The sequence below is a fragment of the Spermophilus citellus genome (assembly GCF_964194105.1).
Source record: "Spermophilus citellus genome assembly, chromosome: 16".
Lineage (NCBI taxonomy): Eukaryota > Metazoa > Chordata > Mammalia > Rodentia > Sciuridae > Spermophilus > Spermophilus citellus.
The window spans coordinates 81396986-81419805 of NC_138196.1; the positions used below are offsets into that span (position 1 = coordinate 81396986).

Here is a 22820-nt window from a genome sequence, read left to right on the forward strand (position 1 = left end):
TGCTGGAGGCTTGGTCCTCAGTGTGGTTCTGCCGAGGAGATGGAAGGCTTTGCCATGGGGCCTAGTGAAAGCCCTTGGAAAGGATTAATGCTGGTCTCAAGGAGTAAATTGGCGGTCTCAAGAGTGGATTACTATAGAGGCTGGGGCTGGTTCAGTGACAGAGCACTTGCCTAGCATGTGTGAGGCACAGGGTTTGATCCTTAGCACCACATATAAATAAACAAAATAAAGGCATGCTGTCCATCTAAAACTACATACACACAAAAAAAAATAAGAAGAAAAAATGAGTGGGTTATTATAAAGTCAGGACACTCTGGGATCCTGGTCTCTTTTTGTGGAGGTGAGGGAGGAATATTAGGGATTGAACCAAGGGGCGCTTTACCACAGAGCTACGTCCCCAGCCCTTTTAATTTTTTATTTTGTTTTCTTTTTTTTTTTTTTTTTTAAGAGAGAGGAGAGAGAGTGAGAGAGAGAGAGAGAGAGAGAGAGAGAGAGAGAGAGAACTTTTAATATTTATTTTTTTAGTTCTCGGCGGACACAACATCTTTGTTGGTATGTAGTGCTGAGGATCGAACCCGGGCCGCACGCATGCGAGGCGAGCGCGCTACCGCTTGAGCCACATCCCCAGCCCTTAATTTTTTATTTTGAGATAGGATCTCGCTAAGTTACTTAGGCCTTCCCTGAGGTGCTGAGGCTAGCCTCAAATTTGTGATTCTCCTGCCTCAGCCTCCACAATCTCTGGGATTACAGGTGTGCACCACCACACCTGGCTCTTGGTCTGGTCTCTTTTGCATGCGGCTGTTTCCCTTCCTGCTTCTTTAGTGTGTTGCAACCCAGCCAAGAGTGCCCTCAGCAGAGCTCAGCAGATGCTGGTGCTGTGCTCTTGAACTTCCAAAACTGAACTAAATAAACCAGCTTCCAGTATTTTGTTACAGTAACAGAAAATGGATTAATAGGGTCCAAAGGCAGGAGAAGACCAATGGCCCCACTCCAAGTCCATCAGGCATAAAAAAGTGAATTCAGTTGAGAACACTGTGGAATCCTGAAATGAAAACATGGAATCTGCATGTGCTGTTCATTGTTCCTTAAGGGCACAAGCAGATGTCTTCCACCAAAGCACAATCTTTTGACATATGTTGTTTAGGAATTGATGGTCTTAAACTTATTCAGGAAAGAAAAAATATCTTTCATTAAGCCAATTTAGGCCAGTAATAAGTTTTCTAGAAATGACTTTACTTCCTGTCTTTCATTTTTATTTTACTGAAATTTATTTGGAACTAATTGCTTTTCATTAAATTTTCTAACAAAGATTTGATTAATTTCCTAATGGTTTGGCTTATTTCAGAAATTTATGAAATGAGTCAAACAATTGGGAAAGGAATCAAATCTTTGTTAGAAAATTTAATGGAAAGCAAGTAGTTCCAAATAAATTTCAGTAAAGTAAAAAATGAAAGACGGGAAATGAAGTCCTTTCTAGAAAACAAATACAATGTTTCCCATTGTGAATCTCCTTTGGTGCTTGTTATTTCTCCAAAGTCTATTTTTCTCAAGTAACATTTTACATATTTACATTTTGTTAGGAAGATTTTGTTATTTTTATTAACAAAATTTTACTGCATGCATTTATTTTTCTTAGTAAGATATTTTTCAAGTTTTTATTTTAACATCATTTTATTTTAAGATCAAGTTTTTATTTTAGATTTATAAAGGGATTGCAAAAATAGGACTGAGAGAGGGGCTGGTGGAGGGGCTCAGTGTAGTGCACCTGCCTAGCGTGTTCAAGGCCCTAGCTTTGTGTATCCCCAGCACAGCAAAGCAACAATAGAAGGACCGAGCATCCCCTTATGCCCCCACCCATTCCCCTGATAGGAGCATCTAAATACCACAGCAGTACAGTGCTTTATTATTATTATTATTATTTTTATTTATTTATTTATTTAGTTTTTTTTAGGTGGATACAATATCTTTATTTTATTTTTAATGTGGTGCTGAGAGTCGAACCCAGTGCCTCACGCATGCTAGGTGAGCACACTGCCACTTGAGCCCCATCCCCATCCCCACAGCAGTACAGTTCTTAAAACTTAGGTATCATTGAGACACCGCTGTGAACTACAAACTTCATTCAGGTTTCACCACTTTTTCCACTAATGCTCTTGTTTCTGTCCCAGGATCCAACCTGGGATCCCACTCTACAGTTAAGTCATTATGCCTCAGTGTCCTTGGAGCTGTAAGTTCCTCACCTTTGAACCCAGGGCCTTGTACCTGCTAGGTAAGCAGCTCTACCACTGAGCTACAGACCCAGCCCCTAGGACCTTGAGACTTTTGAAGAGTACCTTGTAGAATGCTCCTTCATTTGGACTGTGGGATGTTTTCCCTTAAATATCCTGCTTCTCCCTAAACTCTCACCTAAGATTGGGCTTATGTGTTGGGCAGAAGAAAACCACAGTGATGTCAGGACATCAGATCCTGGGATATTGAGACCTGGCAAAGGACAGGTAGCTGATTATCAAAGAAAAGGAAATGGGTAGATACCACTTCCCTATCTACCAGTTGCTAAAAGCCTCCAGGGGAGGGGGAAGGGGAAGTGTCCCACTTTCCAGCATAAGCAATCACCCCCTGGATGGCTCTGTTTCTGTTTTTTGGTCATGCAGGCATGAGAAAAAAGGAAACCTTAAATCTATAAAGGGGCAAGACACCCCCATTCCCATGGGCACTAGCTTTGGGCCCCCTCCTCTCCAGAGGTCTCTCTCTCTCTCTCTCTCTCTCTCTCTCTCTCTGTTCTCTCCCTTAAATAAAACTTGTTTTCTTGCCTCCCTGTTTCTTTGGTGTTTAATCTTCAACCCTAGGGGAACGAGGACCCGATCCTGATCAAAGCAGGATCAGGGTGCAATGTCATCATGCTTTATTTCCAGAGATGTAAAACTTGGTCACAGTGAAGGTGGTGAAAGTGGCACTTTCTGTTGCTGTAACAAAATGCTGGAGGCTGGTTTATTGGTGAAGAAAACTGCTAGAAACTAGTTTTCCCTTGTAATCGATAAACATATATCTTGGGAGAGATGCTTAAATATCCTACTTCTCCTTAAACTCTCACCCACAGCTAAAATGTCTACGGATCATGCCTCCTGCATTTACTCACTGAAATTTTTCTGCAAAAAAGAGTTGTTCCTTTTCTTTTCTTTTATTATTATTATTTTTTGGCATTACAATCCTTATTACACATATGGAGCACAATTTTTCGTATCTCTGTTTGTATATAAGGTATGTTGGCCCTCAAATTCAAATCTTCATACATGTTCATGCCAACTTATGCCATTATACATGTGCTCTTTTTTTTTTTTTTGCATTACAATTAATACACATATGTTGTGGGAGGCCAACTTTATGGGTGACTGAGTTACACTCCCCAGCTGGGTGCTGAGGCGCTCAGTCACAGAAATGGGTGTGTCTTGCTACAGCCCCATGGGTGAAGCTATGCTCACCTGTTCCTTTGTAATATAACCCCTTGCCCTGTTTAGGATAGAATCTTCCATGGAAGTGCCTTGTGTGTGTCCCCTCCTCTTACTGTGCCCTTGGGTGTGGCCTACCCAGGTGTCAGTCAACCTGCTGATGGTGGACATCATGAAGATAGTCTCAGCCCCCTGAAACCTGACATCTCTCTCTTTCTGCGGACCCTTAAGGTCAGAGGAGCCGTCACAGCAACCCCAAAGAAAAAGGTATTTGTGTCTCTTGTGTGGTTATTTCATGCAGCCCAGTTAGCCCAGTTTAACTGGAGTGACCCCTGAGCCTTTTAGTCGTGAGAACAGAAACCCGGCAATATATACCACAATTTTTCATCTCTGTATAAAAGGTATGTTGGGACAAATTCAAATCTTCACACATGTATTTTGTGTAACGATGACCATCACATTCCACCATCCTTGTTAATCCCGAGTTGTTCCTTTTCATTTATTCATCATTTAGTTCTTTACATCAACATGGACTACAGCATATTTATTTTATCTTTTATTATTTGGGTTAGTGATAAAGCTAAAACCTTGACCCATGGGAATGAGGAGAAAATCTATACTTTGCTGACGTAAGCCAAAGGATATGGGGTCAGACCTAGACTTGTAGGGAAGGCTGGAGAACCAGTCTGTCACAGCAAAGTCCCTGGGCAGGACAGGCCCCCTCAGACCTGAGCCTCTGACCTCTTATGGACACCCAGTGAGGACTGAATTCCAGAGGAAGTGCCTCTCCTGGAGAGAGGACTGAGAATCTCATATCAGACTGTCATAGGAAGAGAGAAAATGAAACTATAGGCCTTTCAGTCCCTGAGAAATCAATCTTTGTCACCTAGTCAGGAATATTGGAAGAGACCCTAAACTGTCCCCATATTCCAATGGCCGGCACATCACTTGTAAATATTGTCAAAATGCGGATTTCCCCATTTAGTGGGTTGGGAGTGGCTGCTTTGTCAGGGACCATGTCTTGACTAAAGCCCCTAATGGTTGGAAACCTTGACCATTCGTTGGAACCACTTGAGGAACTTTTATACTTACACCCGGGCTCCTTCCCTTTAGTGAGTCCTCTGGTTTGGCAAGCAGCTCAGGCACCGGGAGGTTCAAAAAGTCCTCAGGCGATTTCTAAACGGCGTGGAGTCTGAGAACCAGCGCCGGAGTCGTTTCTCACTACGGAGTACATCTGCATGGCCTGCAGGCGCTGGGTTCCACGGTCAAGGAGGTCTGACTCAGCAGGTCTGGGGTGGGGATTGCGAATTTGCATTACCAGCACGCTCCCAAGTGACGCTGACTTGGCTAGTTTGTGGCCCTGGGGGCCACCCGAGTCAAAGGCTACGTTTCCCAGCGGCGTTTGCTCCGCCGGTGTTTTCAGCGGTCCCTCTACGCCTGGCCTTCCTCCCGGCTATCAACTGCGGAGGAAGCCGCAAAACCGCGGCGGGAGCTCGGGCCCTCGGGCTCTGGAGGGGCGTGTTTATGTCAAGTGAAGCTCTCGCAGTTGCCCACACCAGACAGTGCCCACGCGCGGACGCGAGGGCCGGCAGGGTCTCCGCGGGAGGACGCGCGTGCACGCCGGTGGGGACCCTGCGGAGGCCCTGGCAGTCCTTTAGACTCTCCTAGGTGTGAGCGGGAGCCCCGGGCCAGAGCGCCGGACGCGCGCCGCTGGGATCGCGGCTGGAGCGGCGGGCTGGAGGGTTTGCCGGGCGAGCGGCGCCCTCCTCCGGTGACTTGGCGCCGCGCCCGGGCTGGGGGCAGAGCCAGGATTGGCTCGCGGCGGGGCGGGCTGGGGCAGCCAGAGGATAAAGGCCCGCGCCGGGCGGGCGCTCGCGCGGCGGGTGGTGCTTGGATCGCGCACGTGCTGCTCCGTCGGGTTGCCGGGTTTGCAGCATCTTTGGTGGCTGCGTCGGCAGGTCAGTGCAAGAGGTGTCCCCTGCTGCGGCCATCCCGGGGAGTGAGTCTTCTCGCAGACCGCGGAGCCCCCTGGCCCGGGCTGGCCGGGGTCGGTGGAACTGGCCGCCAGCTGCGCGCCGCCGTCTCTGCGCTCCCGCAAGCGCGCGCGGGGACAGGGCTGGGGGCGAGGTGGGCGCTGGCGCGGGGCGGGGAGGCCGCTCCACCTGCTCCTTCCACTTTTTGGAATGGTTCATCCTCCAGGGGAAAGGAGCGGGCATGTCTGTTCCCACCAAACTGTTTTGCCCAGTCTTTCGGAAAGCCCTCTCCGGGAGGGTGGGTCCCCAGCCTTCCACGGGGGCCAGGCTGAGGTCCTCGCGTCCCCGGCTGCCGCTGGCCCCCGTGCTCTCTCTCCTTCCGCGCTCTGCAGAGCCAACACCTCCCTCTGAGACCCTCCAGCTCCAATAGCTTCCGGAGGTTTTCCCGGGGCGTCCTGGCTTTCCTCCATCACCACGTGAAGCCCAGACTCAGACCAAGAAGGAAAAGCTAACTCGGGTGGAAACTGACGTTGACAAAGCCTTTTGCTTTTCACAAGTTGACTGCTCCTGTTAGATACTCTCCACGTGGTGGTACTATTGTTGCCCGCTTTCTGAGGACAAGAGTTTGGGCAGGGGCATGGATCCAGGCCCATGCAGCAGGGCAGTGGTGGCGACTGGTCTTGAACCCAGGCTGGCCCCTGCTCTCCTGCGGAGGGGTGAAGACGACCTGCCCCCCGCCCCCAGGAGAACTGGGGAGTTTCCTTCTTTGTTCTCTTAAGTACCTCATGGTATCTCTTCTCTTGAGGAGGAATGGAAAGAGGGTTTGGATTCAGCTGACCTGCCATCTGCCCTTGGTAGTTAATACCTACCTGATCTTGAACCGGTCACTTGATCCTGAAAAATGGGAAAAGACCCCAGTTTCAGGGTTGGCTGTGAGGGTTAAAACCTCTCCACAGTTAGGAGGTGCCTGATTTTTCACTTGGATCATTATGATTAAGAGGATACCTTGATTTAAGGGCTTAAAGACGAGACTGGCTCGCAAATGTGCTGGGTAATGGTTATGGCTCCATAAAACTGAATCAGAGGAACATACAGGTGGGAGAACCAGAGGAAATGAAGGTGGGCGTGGTCACAGTCTGGGTTGGAGGTGAGCAAGGCTGACCTTCCGTGGTTTGAAGAGTGCAGAGCAGGGAGCCATCACTTTGGGGAGCAGATAATGGAGGCAGAGAGGAAGCAAACCCTCCTGGAGGCACCAGAGAGACTGCAAGGAAAGATGAAGGCAGTGGAGAGCAGGTTTAGTAGGCTTGCAGAGTGGGGGAGAGAACCATGGGGACTGGAATGGACCGGGGCAAGAGCCCTGGATTTGGAGAGGACAGGGGTCTGCTGTGTCTCCGGGGAGCCTTGATCTCTGGTGAGCCTGTTTGTTTTAAAGCTCCTCAGTTTTCCAGTGTAAGACAGCCAGTGTCTCATTGGGGGGTTCTTCTGCCCAGAGGAATCCAAGCCACCCTAAATAGGCACCCTAAATTTCAATATCTCAAATAATTAACAAATAATAAAACGTAAACACTCAGAAATATATTTACAAAAGCAAATTCCCTGATAGATCTAATCCCTACGGGTTCTTAAACAAAGGCAAAATGACTCTGGTGGTTTATTTAACTGGGTACTTCAAAGGCAGGGATAAGGTTTCAAGGACAGAGTCTTGCTTTGTGACTTCTTGCAAGTTGATTGACAGGCAGGTCACACGCATCTCAGGTGCTGTGTGTGGGATCTTAGAGCTTGAGAGAGAAGTTCCCCTGCATCAGGGGTCCTGGGAGTGCCCAGTGCCAGACCTATCCTCTCAGGAGGCTACTACGTGCAACATAGTCCACACACAGCCCACAGATGGTTGGTGACACTCAGTATTATACGTATATCCAGACCACTTCTTGAGGCTGGATTGTGTTTTTTTTTTTAATATTTATATTTCAGTTGTAGTTGGACACAATATCTTTATTTCATTTATGTGGTGCTAAGGACCGAACCCAGGGCCTTGCACGAGCTAGGCGAGCGCTCTACGGCTGAGTCACAACCCAGCCCTGAGGCTGGATTGTTTTAAAATTTGTTTTTAACTGTGGTTGCAATCCTGGGAGAGTCTTTGAGCACATGGACAGTAGTGTCAAGAGTGCTGACACTGTCCTGCAGCTCCTTCATCTGACAGTACTGAACTTTTGAACTCATAAAACATTGATTTCTTGTCCTTCCTCCCTTAGGCTCTGCAGACACCTTGATAGTGGTGTCTATGATGTCTGACTTCTCTAACCCAGGCAAGTGGGTCTTGCCCTTTAGTGACAGCTCATCTCTTTCAGCATCATGGCCACAAGCCTTCTACGGGCTGCACAGTCCGGTCGCCTTCTTCTAAAGGCTGGATAAGACTCCACGCTGTATGCGGACCACACCTTCCTGCATTGGAGGGGGCACCTTTTATTGTCATACTTGAAGTGCTGCAGGCATCACTCATACAGCTGTATTTGGTCTCCATGACTAAGAATGATTAGAGCTCGGAGTTTTGAGATTATTTCATATTAGTGAGAATATGGAGGAAAACTGAAGATGCATCCTCAGGAGAAGGACCTATATCAAAGAGAACTTGAATATTCCTGGATGATAATTATCTGTCTCCAAAACAATCATGGAATTCAGTCTGGGGGGGGGGGGAAACCAATTTTTTTTTTTTTTTTTTTTTTTGCCAGAACGGGGACCTTTTGATTATTTGTAATATAGACCAAGTCTGATATTTCCTGCTGCTTCTTAGACACGGTGTTTAGAACTAACACCCATAAGTTGCTGTTGGGGACCACAGCAGTGCTCACAGCTAAAGCCAACATGGCCTGTTTCTCTAGGAAGCCGGTCTATATTAGAGACCCTAGTGCCCAGGTGCAAATCATCCCCAGAGCCAGCTGAGCCCGCAGCTATATCCATCACTGCCTCTCTGATGGCAGGGCTGTCTCAGGGTCCTGCCCTGGTGCTTGCTGGAGATGGAGGGAGCGGAACAGTGGACCCCAGAGAGGCCTGGGAAGTTGCCCCATTATCTTGAGGGAGAGTCTGTTGGCCTTCATCCTGTGCAGTCAAACAAGTTCTCAGGAGGGACAGGCTGCAGCCTGTCATCTGATCTTTCAGAGGGAGGGATTAAGAATCTTCTTTGATGGTTTCTCTCTCTAAATTTAATTACTAGCTGGAAAAACAAGTTTTACTTAATCATAGATGTTCTCAAAGTATAATCTGGGGAACACTGAGAATCCCCATGAACTTCTTTAGGGTTTATATGAGGTTAAAACTATTTTAGAACTATTTTTGAATTTTATTTAATATTAAGAACTTAGAAAGACTTGACGTTTTCATCCTTTCTCAGAAGTATATGGTGGAGTTTCCCAGAGGCTACGTGACTTGAATTTTTGCTCGATGGCTAACAACATGTGTGCTTGTGTAGTCTTGTGTTTCTAGACGATTCTAAGGTGGCAGCTTTGGGGTTACCAATATGTGTTTTCAGAGATGAACATAGTTTGTGTTTAGCGTTTCTGCTGTGTTTATTAGCTGTCATCACCAATATCTACACCTATCTCTGTGACTTCAAGTCCCAGAGTTTTCCTGTATCTACATGGAAGAAAACAACAAAAAATACATACTTTGTAGTCTTGGTTTGAAGATTTTCTAAATTTTTAAATGGTATCAAATTATTTCTGAATTTAATGATAATTTATTCTGAAACAAGGATATGAATGTATATATGATATACTTAAGAACAATAGATTATTGGTGTACAAGAGGAATTGAATGTTTTCAATTCACGCCTGTACCATCTGTGTCCCTAAAAGTGCAAACAAATGAAATGGACAAATCGGTACCTTCCCTGACTCATGGAAGGGAGAAATTTACCCCAAGAAATGGGCAAAGCTAAATGAGAAGCGATGGAAACACTCTTTGCTTTACCTCTAGTTTACCTTCCAAATGGGATTGCAGAGCTGGTAGCATCATTTTGAGACCCATTCAGAGACCTCTAAAGAAAAAGGACTTGAATGGCTTAACTGTAGGTGGGTGAGCGCTGTGAAGCCCCAAATGATCCATTCCAGCTTTTCAGACGAGAAAATAAGCTATTGAAGTATCAAACAGCATAGATTGTTAAGTTGTTTTGGCTGGGAAAACTCACAAAAAGCCTGATTGGAGGAAAAGGCACTAAAAGAAATCACCATACCACCATTTCCCGGTGGTAAAGTACCAAGATCTAGCTGTAAACATGAACGCTGATGGTGTTGGTGGTGTGACAGACGGGAGAGGTGTGTTTTTTGCCTTGCAAATGGAGGAATTTGCAGTCATGACAGGAAACACTTCTTTGGTGTAGCTCAGTGGCAAAGCATGTGCTTAGGATGCACAAGGTCCTGATTTGGTCCCCAGCACCCCAAAGTGTCACCTTCATTACCAGCTTTACCTTAATCCTGTGTATGGTTTCATCAAGAACACATAATTTCATTAAGTGTTGATTCTGACTTCGTGTCTATTTGGTGTGCCGGGTGGTGAATGGAAGTGCCTATAAAGCTCTTCTGTTGCCATCCAAGTGTGACAGATGCCTAGCGTGATGTGTTCATGGGATTGATGTGCGAGCTGAACTGGCCACTTTTCTTCATAGATGCCATTTTTGCTTGAAAGGTGGATGGCAAACATGGTTTTCTATACCTGGGTAATTGGCAGATGGATTCTAAGAAGGAACTAAGTGAGCCAGTCACTGCAAGGAGATGGCTGAAGTGTTTGCTGCCAACTCACCTTGTGAGCTTGACAGCTTCCCACTTCATAGGAATTTCCCATTGGGATCAGTGGCGACACCAGCCAGTGTGACTTTCTGGTATAGAGAAGCATGTTGACATTGGTTTGGAAGATATGCCTAACTCGGAGATCTAGGATTTTCCAGGAGACCAGTGCATGAAGTTACAAGGTTGCGCAGGACTAAGATATCCTCAAAGTGAGATAGGCAGATAGGCTTTCATATATAACCAGGTACAAAAGGTTCATTGGGAGATAAGATTTCAGCTTCCACATTGCAACTGACCTTCAGGAAAGGTTGAAAGTAAGTTAGCCTTTGAATTTTGGAGACCTATCAATGATGAATGTCCAGAATTATCTGCAAAGGCCGAGAAAACATTAGGCCCTTGCCCACTACTTTGTGGTGTTCTATTTTCTCTGTGTGCTTCAATCAAAGCTCAGAGATGGGAAAGCAGCTGTCCTCAGTTAAGATGGATATCAGTGAGAGGAATGGACCAATGACATTCTGGGTCCTTTGGAAAATATATTTTCATAAAAATGTGTATGTTAACATTTATTTTTAAGTAAATCAATAAAAAGTTCAACTTTTTTGGGAGGGTGGGTACTGGGGATTGAACTCAGGGGCACTTGGCCACTGAGCCACATCCCCAGCCCAATTTTGTATCTTATTTAGAGACAGGGTCTCACTGAGTGGCTTACCGCCTCACTGTTGCTGAGGGTGACTTTGAACTTACCACCCTCCTGCCTCAGCCTCCCAAGCTGCCAGGATTACAGGTGTGCAACCCCGCACCCGGCAGCATTTTTTGGTCTTGATTTCTGACAAGGTAAATATTGATAGATTAACCCACACAAGTCTTTATTTATTTATTTTTTTGGAGTTTTTACTTTTTATTTTTTTATATTTTTTTTATTATTAGTTGTTCAAAACATTACAAAGCTCTTGACATATCATATTTCATACATTTGATTCAAGCAGATTATGAACTCCCATTTTTACCCCGTATACATGTTGCAGATTCACATCGGTTCCACATCCACTTTTTTACATACTGCCATACTAGTGTCTGTTGTATTCTGCTGCCCTTCCAAGTCTTTAATTTTTGAGAGTGTGAAGGACTAAAGAACGTGAGCTGCTGCCTGAAGAGCACCATGCACTGCTGAGGAATGGGGACCCGTCGTGGGAAACGTGAAGTTAGGTGATTTTGTTGCTGTGGGGACATGATATATCCAGTTCACTTCCATAAAGATGACTGCAATGTCACTCTTGGCTTCTGAACCATCACGTGTGTATGACCCATTGTTGACAGGAACTTCTTTATGTGGCATGTGACTTAAATTCAGTGTGTCTATAGCAAGATAACAATCTGGACTTGGAAAAGCCATGCCGTGCACAGGTGGAGGTTGTTAAAGGAAACCTGCAATGAGCCACATGCAGCTGTGGTGAGAACTGGGTGCTGGGGGGCAGGTGGGCTCTGAGGGTAAACGGGATAGTGCTAAGAGCTTCTGGGGTGGGAGGGGCTCACACTTCTCCCTGTGGGGAATGGAAGACTAACAGAGAGGTACCTATTTGGTATCTCACGTTTGCTTTTCCTTGACTCTAGTCTTTTGAACTGAAACAAAACAAAAACAAACACAACGAGAAAACCTTTGGACCGTGGCCATTCATTATTTTGCTTTGGGGAGTTGGAAATTGTCCCTGAGTTTCAAATGTTCTGGGAAATCCAGTCATCTCTGGGCTTCCTCGGTCTCCCTTTCAACTTGCTGAAATGGGTCCCTCTAGGGACAGAGTTCTTGCCTGGTCTCAGGTGCCAGCAATGGCTGCAGGGAAGATTTCCCACAATGGGCCTCTGAGGGTGTTTGAGAGAGTCTTGGTCTTTCCTGTCACACGGCTGGTCACACGGCTGGTCCTTGACACCAGGCTTCGAATGTAAAGTAAAGCTAGGGACGTGCCCACAGCAAAGGTTCTTGTGTGGCTCATTTAGGAGTTGACCTGGGTGAAGGACCTTGGGCCCTGGGTAGAGCTGGGGACCCAGCAGAAGCCCCTGGGATTCCAAGCACCTTTTTCCATTGTAACATTTTCATGCTTTTATCCATTTCATGCTTTGCTGCTGTGGCTTATTTTCCCCCTTCTCTTCTCCCTCCCCCACCCAGGGGGAAATGAGAGTGCCCTTCTGCCCATTCCAGTCCCCTGTCCTTGAGCTCACACACCATGGGAATGAAGGCATTCAGACTTCCAGGTGGCACCAGAGATCTAAGAACCAGCTCACTCTGAAGTCTGGAATGCGTGCCTTCGAATCACCTCTTTGAAAGCCCAGTTCCCCCTGGGGGTCAGGACCACAGCCCTGGACTGGAGTCCTCTGTGTTTCTCCTTTGTTAGCAAAGCAATGAAACTTTTTTCTTTTTTCTCAAAACTGTCCTCATTTATTGGATTGGCATGGGGGACGGAGGATGAGCTTTCAGTAAGACTGTGTGCTAAAGAACAACCCCCCCAGGGGCTCACCTGGGGTGTGAAAGCGCTCCCTGGAAGCTGGTCTTCTTTTGTTTTCCCCTCACTGGAACCTGGTCTGGGTTGGACTGCCAGAAATCCTCTGCCACTGAGACACTCAAGGATCACACTAGAAATAAAGTAGATGTGGTCTACTTTTTTCCCTCCATCCTGCAAAATAGAAGATGGTTGGAATCTTAACCCAGTTACTACTTTGTGAGGGGTGGGACACCAGAGTTGGCTGCGAGGACTTCACCCTCCTGGCGAGGGGACAGCTGATGGCAGAACAGAGGTGGAGGTTGCAGGTCCACATGCCAGCATGTCACCCATTTGCCTTTAGGGAGTGTGGGGACTCGTGTCAGAACCTGCAGGCAAGCGGTGGCTGTGGTTGACCCTGGTGAGCCTCCTGGGTGTACCAGTCAGGATGGAAAAGAGGACCCATGTCTCAAGCCACACCTCTTGGCACCACCCGGACCTCTCAAGGCCAGGACTGATTTTGTGGTAGAGCTGGACTGAATCAGATACATGCTAGTGATTTTAGCAGCAATGAGAAATGACTTTTTGTAAGGGACCCTTTCTACAGAGATGGCAGTAAAACAAAAACTACTCACAGGTTGCAGGGGGCCTTTTTCTCTTCGCCATCTGCTTTTCTCATCTGGTTTATTTTAAAGATAATATCCAAGTGTTAGTACCAGATTATCAGGGCACCATTATTTAGTCTGGGGCCTGTTTTGTCACCTCAGATGGTGCGGGGACAGGCTGAAGATAAACTGTGGCTCTTCTCGGTGCTGGTGGCTCTCTGCAGTAGGACCTGTTGTCAGCACTGTGAGGAATCTGGCCTTTGTGTGAGCAACTTTTCATGCCTTTATTGCAGGGGCCTGACTCACAGCAGGCCCTGGATTGGCTTCCTGTGGCCAGCTCAGCAGTCTCTTCATGCAAATCCTGAATCCCAAACAGGGCTGTGCTCATTAGCTGAGGATCATATTGTTAATTTCAGTTAAGGAGCTCTTTCCAGGGCTGGAAGAAGGAAAGGTTACCTAGTGGACTCTGCTCCTTTTTCCTGCAGCACATTTGAAAAGCAAATGCAGATCATCAGGATGCTGAGGCACGTGGCTGTAGCCCGTGGAGTAGTGCAGAGGCCCCTCCGCAGCTGCTGGATGTCTGTCCTGCCAGTCCGGTGTCTGGGCAACTCCTCTTCACAGATCCCAGAGAATGCCAGCTTCCACTCTGCCGCCTCCTCTGAAGCAGACCCTCCGCGGATCCTGATTACAGGTTGGATTTTCTCCCTCTTCCTTTTCTCCCTGTCTTGGCTTGAATCTCACCTTCTTGGTGCTGCTCTGCGTAGCTGCCTTTGGTTTTGGAACATGTGATGTGCTATCCTGTCACCAGGCCCGGGGCCTTGGGAAACAAGGCGCTGCAGCAGGTAAGTTAGCATCTGTCCTGGAACCTCACTGCCATTGACCTCACTGTCACCAGATGCCCTACCTTGAATATGCCAGCCCTGATCCTGCACCTTCTCACTGTAGACTTCGTGCTGCCCCTGGCCCAAGCCCTGCTCTCATTTGATTGACAGGTCTTATTTCCTCCTCCTCTGCCAGGTTTCTTCCATTGGCTCTGCATCACTGTCCTCCCACTTTCCTCACAGGGTGTGTGTGTGTGTGTGTGTGTGTGTGTGTGGTTTTCTCACTCTCTGCCACCCCCCTCATGAAGCATGTCCAGGGTTTGGGGGCCATAGTAATAGGAGCTGGCAGGAAATCCCTCTGTTCTGTCCGACTGCTGCTTGGGTGTCTCCAGATGTGCTTCCAGCTCCTTGGCTTTCCTGTTCCTAACCACGGCTTTTCCCCCTCTACATTTTTCTATTGGTGCGTTATCATGATGCATTCTAGTGGGATTCTGATGCCGTATTATCCATGCCTTTGTTAAGTCTGCAAATTAAGAAACTGATGCCATCCAGTTTTTACTTTCCTGGTGGCTCCCCATTGAGTGATTTTTTTTGGTCTGCCCTCTTCTCAAAGGACTTCTTGCTGCCGCCCCCCTTGCCCTTCCTAGCCCAGCTCAGTGAGAATGGAAGTGGGATTCAGATCCCACCAGAAGGTGTGCCAGGGCTGGTGGTGAATGTCCTTGGTACTTGAAGCACATGAGCTTTGGCTCCTCCTCCCCCTCTCCTCTGCTGAGACACCCCCTTGGCTGGGGCATCTGTGTCTGTCTTGGCCTCTGTCCTGGCTGGGTGGCCGTCATTCCATGTTCTGAGTGCCACGCCGTGTGGCACAGTCAGTAGCAGTGGCATCGGCTGAACCCAGGACTTCATCTCATCCTCCCAGGCTGAGGAAGAGTCGGTTTGTTCATGACATTCTGGGAATCCCTGAACTCACGAGGTTTCTGAAGTTTCACTGTTGTTTTTTCTTTTTTGTCTAGGGGGTCTTGGCCAGTTGGGAGTGGGGCTTGCTAACCTTTTAAGGTAAGAGCCTTAAAGACTTGATATTTGAAACCTGAGTTCCTAAGTACAGTTTATCTCTAGCACCATTTAACCATCTCCTCCTTCCTCTTGTCCTTCCCACTTTTAAGATATGGCATCTATGTTGCTGTTTAAATCACATTTTGCTTTGCCTCCTGATGTCACAGACTAATGCAGGCCCTTGACTCTTGCTCACACTGGCCCTTTGCCATCTTTCTCCTATCTTAGGCAAAGTGGGACTCGTCCCAGATGGATCATTTGGCTTTTAGTTGTTTGGGGTCAGAGGGAAGCATTTTTAGAAACTGGAAAGGAACAGTGTGGGATTTGGAGAGAGTGGGACAAAACTGTGACCCTCTAGAGATGTAGCAGGACTTACAGGTGGCTTAGGTTAAAAACACTTCACTCATTGACTTGAGCCTGCAGATGATTTTTTACATCTTAGCATCTCATTTCCATTTTGCTTCTGTCTCCTTTGCTGAGGCAGTCACCTTGGATTGTAGGAACAAGACTGATAAACATCTTGTGGTGAGTCAAAACCACCCTTTAGGGAACAGCAACTCTCTTACCACTAACCCTGACAAGCCCCTCTAACCAGTCCTGAGACGACGATCAGCCAGACCACAGTCTGACCAGTACTGCTTGACTGGGCTCGGTTCTGGTTCCTTTGTCTATAACCTGGGAAGGGAGCCCGGGCCGGTGCTCCTGAAGACGGGGCTGGTCCTCCTGCTGCACCTGTGCCGACTCCAGTCCTCTCCTGCTCTTCACCCGTCAGAGTCCACATGTTTGTTTGTTTGTTTGTTGGAACAAGTGTCCAGACCTATCGTTGGAACTTTCCCCGAATTGGGCTTCTGACTTAGAAGTCCAGAGACAGGGATGCTGGGGAGAACCTGGTGACATACATAGCATTGACAGTGGGGTGAGAAGAGAAACAGAAGATGAGGCTGGGTGGGAAGGGGCCTGAGCATGAGAGAAGCAAGGTGTGTCCCAGGTGAGGAGGAAGGAAGCTGCTTCTGTTTTAAAAGATTTTTTTTCTTTTTTTTTTTTTTTTGCAGAAGCTGTTATATCCTCCAGGTTGCTGACTTGTGTTTTGATTTTCCCTTTAGGAAACAATTTGGGGAGGAAAATGTGATTTTGTCAGACATAAAGAAACCCCCCAATTATGTCTTACATCGTGGTAAGTGATCGATAGGCCTTGCTGCTATATTTATTTTAATTTTCAAAGTGTGGTTAAAGATATGGTTCATGGAATCAGTGTGCACGACAGCCCCTATCCAGGTATGTGGATCAAAGAAAGTTATCGAGACACATTGCGCCACTTAAAAATATTTGATATTTCTGATGCTGCTGGAATTTTTTTTAACCACTTGAATAGCAGCAGCTATTAAATCATTTGATGTTTCAAAATAATATCTTTTGATATAATTTGGAGTAATATCTTTGGAATAAAAACTTGGATTCCTGTCTTTTGAATTTTTAGTTAACTTACTGGCTCAGAGTAGACAAACAGATCAAGTTCTATGATGAGGAAAAAGAACTTTAAAAACTTGGAGATATTAATTGGGATGTTATAAGGTAGAATTGCTCTTAAGCTATGGCACACACACACAAAAATACTCAAGCTCCTCTTGTGAAGTTGTCTACTGCCTCATAAGCATTCCATCCTGTCTGTCAGTCCTTCCTGGTTCAGAGTTGGCCTTTTTCTATGTGTCCTGGGCAGATTAGCAAGCTGCTGGGGGGTGTGGGTGGCCTTCCGTTGGCCTTGAGCAGAATCCTCTCTGCCTCCTGTGTAATTAGAACTGATGACTTAGGATTCTTCTGTACCAAGTGGATTGTTAAAAATCCACTTCTCTATTTCTTTTGAAATCTGCAGCTTGAAAGCGGAATGAGGTGACCAGGGAGCTGGAGTTGGCATCAGCAGTGACGCCTAGGGAGGGGGTGGCAGATACCCAGTGGTGACCCGACTTCTTCCACTTGTTTTCTGTTTGACCCCTGGCAGCTGCTGAACTTCTCTGTGCCTCAGGTTCCTCACAGGTTAAATGTGTCTACCTCCAAGGCTAAGAGAAGGTGAACTATCCCTGGGGCTCAGTTCCTTCTAGGAGCACCAGCTATTATCACCTGCGGATCCCAGCGGGATTCACCAGGTGTGTGGGCTGCTTGGCTCCTCAGATCCCCACCTGCTCGCCTGTGTTCTGTAGGCCCCTTCATTTATGCTGATGTCCTGGATTACAAGAGGCTCCGGGAGATCGTGGTCAACCACCGCATCACCTGGCTGTTCCATTACAGCGCTTTGCTCAGCGCCGCTGGAGAGGCCAACGTGCCCTTGGCCCGAGCCTTGAACATCACTGGTGAGTGTCGGGCCGCCTGGTCCGCTCTCCCGCTCCTCACTCCTCGGTGAGAGAGGTTCTTGCGGTTCTGATGACCCTGCCCCTCAGGGCTGCACCACGTCCTGGACATTGCGACGGAGTACCACCTGCGCTTGTTTGTGCCCAGCACCATTGCGGTTTTTGGACCTACCTCTCCACGAAACCCAGCCCTTGACCTCTGCACCCAGAGGCCCAGGACCATCTACGGGGTGTCCAAGGTGCACATGGAGCTCATGGGAGAGGTAAGCACCCCTGGGAGGCTGCTGCCCCGCGGCAGGTCTGTTCCCTTCAGTTTCCTTTCCCACTCTGCCTGGAGTGACCTGCTGATTTCGTCCTGGGGAGCTTGCCCGTCCCCCTCCCCCTCCCCCTCCCCCTCCCCCACCTCCCTGCTGTGTTTGCCAAGTGGCAGGCACCTAAGGACCCCCTGTGGCCTGGCACTTCCTGAACAGTAAGTGACACTTGGCACTTCCTGAAGGGTAAGTGGCTCCGAAGTCTTTGCTTGCTGTAGCCCTGTTCCTGAGCACCATTGTTTTAGGCGACCAGTGCCCGTAGTTATTACTGATGACTTTGCGTTCTGGAAAACCTCCAGCTTTTTTTTTTTTCCTACTCTGTCTTTATATCTCTAAAGTATCTTTTTCTTTTCTTTTTTCTTTTTTTGGTAGGGATTGAACCTAGGGGTGCTCATCCTCTGAGCCACATCCTCCAGCCCTTTTTGTATTTTATTTAGAGACATAGTCTCACTGAGTTGCTTAGGGCCTCACTAAGTTGCTGAGGCTGGCTTTGCACTCTCAGTCCTCCTACCTCAGCCTCTGAGCTGCTGGGATCACAGGTGTGCACCAGGTGCCTGGCCTCTATAGTAAATCCAAGTCAACATCTGATCCTTCGGCTGCTGGGTCTGGCCATGCTCTGGCCTCTGCCCTCCCCTCCACTCTTTGCCAGGCTGCATGAGCAGATGAACCCTCAGGCTCAGGGCAGTGAAAGGTAGCAGACCCCTGCTGGAGGCTGGGTTGTTGTTGGCAGAGTTGTTGGGTCACCATGATGGTGATTCTCTGCTGGGTCACCACGACGGTGATTGTCTGCTGGGTCACCACGATGGTGATTCTCTGGGATAAAGACAGAAGAGTGTTCAAGATGAGTGAATGACTCTAGGAAGTTCTAAACTCTTCATTTTCTTTAGGAATATTTTAATACAGCTGTATGGAATGATATTCGGAAAAAGAAAAAAACTTAAAAAAATGTTTGGCTTTGTTCTATCTGATTTAAAGATCCTTTTCTGAGTCAGCTGTCTCTTTTTTATAGTACTATTATTACCGGTACGGGTTAGATTTCCGTTGCCTGCGGTACCCTGGGATAATTTCTGCTGACTCGGAGCCTGGGGGAGGAACAACTGGTAAGAAGGGTTTCTAATTTCTTTTATGTATAAGATAGGCTCACTTATTGCCGGGAAGTGTCTCCTTGGTGGTGCACGGCCCTGTCTCTAGTGTGTAAGGAACACCTGCAGCTTCTTTGCCTTCTCCCAGGTGTGTGCTCTTGTGCACAGCAGACCCTATCGACTTGCCCTTGCTCAGGGCACGTGCAGGAGCTGGCAGTCAGCTTGGCATTGCCGCCACAGTGCTGGGGTGAAACAGACACTGCTCAAGGACAGATGTGTTACTCGCGATGTAGAAGACCCCCATCAGCTTCCTTGAATACAGCCCTTGTTTCTTAATAGAGAACAGCTGGCTGGAATGGACCCTGCACGTTGCACATTTGAAAAGGGCCTAAGTAGTGCTATTTTGGACTCAGGCGTGTGTGACATTCAGCAACCGTCATGTCGGGGATCCTCCCCATTCAGTGGTCCTGAGGTGTAGTATAAAAGCTACTTGACAAAACCTGAGGGACTTTAAAGGTGACTTTGGTTTTGGTCACTTTAGAAAAGCTCCTATCTTCATGTGGAGCCTCTTCAAGTGTGGCTCAGGGGCCTCTGAGCATCCTTGAGATTCTTTCAAGGAATCCAGGGGTCAACACTACCCATACCAGTACAGGGACATTATTAGCCACTTTCCTTCCCCCACTCAAGCCACCATGGAGCTTCCCAGAGGTGTGTGCTATAGCAGAACAGGCTGAATGTAGAAGCTGGTAGACGCTTCAGCTATCTCCTGCTATATCCAAGAGTTTTGTTTCTTTTCCTCCTTCCTTCCTTCCTTCCTTCCTTGTACCAGGGATTAAACTCAGGGGCACTTATCCACTAAGCCACAACCCCAGCCCTTTTTTGTATTTTATTTAGAGATAGGGTCTTGCTAGGTTGCTTAGGGCCTCGCTAATTTGCTGAGGCTGGTTTTGAACTCACAATCCTCCTGTCTGAGCCTCCTGAGCCAGTGGGATTTACAGGCGTGCGCCACTGCACCCGGCTCCAGAGTTTCTTAAAATGTACAACAGAGGGCTGGAGTTGTGGCTCAGTGGTAGAGCATTTGCCTAGCATGTGTGAGGCACTGGGTTCAATTCTCAGCACCACATATAAGTAAATGAATAAAAAAATAAAGGTCCATCAACGTCTAAAAAATTAAAAAAAAATGTACAACAGATTGTTCTTCTCAGTAAACTTTCTTTGTTTGAAAATGATGTTCTTTTTCCCATAAAATATCACACATATCAATATGTAATAGGTTATTCATATCATTTTAGAACTTACTGGTTTACATTCTAAAAATTTTCATTTACCTGTGTCAGACAGTAAATCTTGATAGAGCCTGCATGGGTCAAATCTCTGGGAGTCCACATTTTTAAGAGCCTGAAGAGGTTCTGGGACTAAAACATTACAGAGCTGCTGCCTTGGTCCAAGAGGCTCCTGCATGGTTTTGACATAAGAAAAACCCACAGATGGATTCTCTTTCAGACTATGCAGTCCATATTTTCCACGAGGCCACAAGGAGGGGCAAATTTGAGTGCAACCTGAAGGCCAATACCAGGCTTCCGATGATGTACATCAGCGACTGCCTCAGGGCCACTCTGGAGGTCATGAATGCACCCGCAGAGTCTCTCTCCATGAGGACCTACAACATCAGCGCCATGAGCTTCACCCCTGAGGAGCTGGCCCAGGAGGTCCGCAGGCACCTGCCGGAGTTCCAGATCACCTACCATGTGGACCCTATGCGGCAGGCCATAGGTGGGTCAACCACTGCCAACCAGCACAGTCAAAATTGAGCTTTGGCGTGCACCATGAGTCCTGAGGATGTCAGCCGGGGAAGGCCAAGGAGCCTGCAGCTCTCACCCCAGGGCCGAGATGCATGCTACAGAATCAGCTGCTGTTGAGCTGGTTAGCAGATGCTTTGATTTTTGAGATATGATCTAAGTGGGTAAAATGATTCCATTCCAAGGGAATGGCTCAGCAGCATCTTACAGATTAAATGCAAAACAAGGGGAAAAGGAAGCAACTGAGAAAGTATGGGAGCAGCCCTAAGTTTTCACATACTCTAATCCCCCCTTAAGAACTGTGAGGTTTTGTTGGGCACAGTGGTGCATGCCTGAAATCCCAGTGGCTCTGGAGGCTGAGACAGGAGGATCACAAGTTCAAAGCCTCAGCAACTTAGTGCGGCCCTAAGCAACTCGGCAAGACCCTGTCTCTAAACAAAATTAAAAAAAAAAAAAAAGGCTGGGGATGGGACTCAGTGGTTGAGTGTCCCTGTTCAATCTTTGGTTTAAAAAAAATTATATATGTATAATTTTATATATTGATTTAATATATAGATATCTTATATATAATATATGATATAATATATATTATATATGTGATAAAATATATGATATATATCATATACATTTATATATATGTATATGTATATATATAATGTATATATATATATGAGAGAGAGGGGTTTTAACATGAAAATCAGTGTCAGACAGTAGTTGTCTAGTCTGACCTTCCAAGAGGGTGACTGTGTGTGTATAGTAGTAGTTCTGCTTTTTTTGTTCCTTGTACAATCAACCTTCACATAAAACGCTGTAGAACTTCGGCAAATCCAGAGTCTGAATAACCTCTCTCCCTAGCGGATAGCTGGCCCATGAACTTGGATGACAGCAGTGCCCGGAAGGACTGGGGGTGGAGACATGACATTGATCTTCCAGAGTTGGTGACGAAGATGCTGAACTTCCACGGTTCTGACACCAGAGTTGCCCAGACCAACTGAGGCTTCAGAGAAGGGGCCCTTGTGTCCTGACTGCCTGGGGAGGAACCTGCACTCTTTAGAGTTGAAGGGCTGATTGGACTGCGTTCCGACAGCTCATTTGAACTACTGGGTGGAGGGTGGAAGTAGTTTAAGCATTTCTAAGATGTTGTAGGTTTGGAGGGAGGGCTTCTCGACCTTTGCTGGGTGCCTTAAATGGGTCCAAATGCTCACGCGGCAGAGTCCACGGAATGCGTGGTAGTGACAAGGTGACCATTTCTGGGAAGGTGGAAGTATGTAATGTTTGTATTGAATGAAAGCCAGTTTACATATCACTCCTAAGACTCCATTATTCTCTTGACCATAGAACAAAGATCACATTTTAAAGACTTCCAAAGACACGCTCACTGTTCTGCATCATCCCACACAGAACACAAAACTTGTGTTTTGTGTGAGCTTGATGTGTGAGCCGCATGATCACTGCATTCCGACTCTTCAGAGGTTATCACTTCTATCCTGCTGCAAGAGGTACAGCTGCGGGAAATCAAGAGTATCTATGAAGATGCAGCAAGAGAAGAGTAGCCCTCTCTTTCCTGACCCCCTCCTGTCAGTGAGCAAGGAGGGATCTACCAGACTAGAGCTCCTGAGCTGGCCCTGTCTCATCCCCGGGGAGTTTATCTAAGGGTGCAGGTTTCTGGGCTCTACCCAGCTGGGAGCAATCCTGCCTCAGCCCCCCGTTTAGACCAGTTCCTGGCCAATGCTATTTTCTAAAGAACCCTCTCTTGTTATGTCCTTTCCCATTTCCTCAGACTGAGCCTGCAGAGGAGTGGCTCTGAAGCCTCTAGACACATGCAAGTTAGTCTCTGGCTGCCTCAAGAGGCCCCAGGAAGTGAAATGCCCCGTTCCTCAGAAAATTATGGGTATTTTGATAACGGGAAGAATTAAAAGGTGTTATATAGATCATGTGTTGATGAAAACAAAGTCAATTATTACGCATTTGGAATTTTGAATTGTTAATGTGAGTTTTTTAGAGGTATTCCTGGGTTTAAAGTCTATTTGACCTTTAACTGGAGAACTTTTTGAGTCATTAGTTATATCAATATAGCTTTTTTTTCCACCTAGTATAAGTTTACATGTGTAGACTATGAACTTCTTTAATAGC

At 47.0% G+C, this 22820-nt stretch overlaps 1 protein-coding gene across 4 annotated transcripts; it reads left to right on the forward strand.

The window, feature by feature from the left end:
* The first annotated feature begins 3824 nt into the window (after positions 1-3824).
* On the forward strand, positions 3825-22634 carry LOC308635436 (L-threonine 3-dehydrogenase, mitochondrial-like). Of its 4 annotated transcripts, none has more exons than XM_081269865.1 (9): positions 3825-4719; positions 13765-13970; positions 15114-15156; positions 16257-16327; positions 17349-17498; positions 17586-17758; positions 18816-18906; positions 20392-20661; positions 21543-22634. In XM_081269865.1, the coding sequence occupies exons 1-9, from the start codon at positions 4685-4687 to the stop codon at positions 21680-21682; spliced, it is 1179 nt and encodes a 392-aa protein (XP_081125991.1). In that variant the 5' UTR covers positions 3825-4684; the 3' UTR covers positions 21683-22634. The 4 variants fall into 4 exon arrangements, with proteins under 4 accessions (XP_081125991.1, XP_081125994.1, XP_081125993.1 ...); XM_081269868.1 differs by lacking the exon at positions 3825-4719 and adding an exon at positions 5040-5114; XM_081269867.1 differs by lacking the exon at positions 3825-4719 and adding an exon at positions 5267-5404.
* Positions 22635-22820: the final 186 nt, after the last annotated feature.

Bases quoted from the DNA above. Each gene is read 5' to 3' on its own strand.
- LOC308635436 (XM_081269865.1), top strand. From the start codon at position 4,685: ATGGCCTGCAGGCGCTGGGTTCCACGGTCAAGGAG. The intron at 13,971-15,113 runs GTTGGATTTTCT...TTTTTTGTCTAG, and splicing joins TCCGCGGATCCTGATTACAG to GGGGTCTTGGCCAGTTGGGA. The intron at 18,907-20,391 runs GTAAGAAGGGTT...ATTCTCTTTCAG, and splicing joins GCCTGGGGGAGGAACAACTG to ACTATGCAGTCCATATTTTC.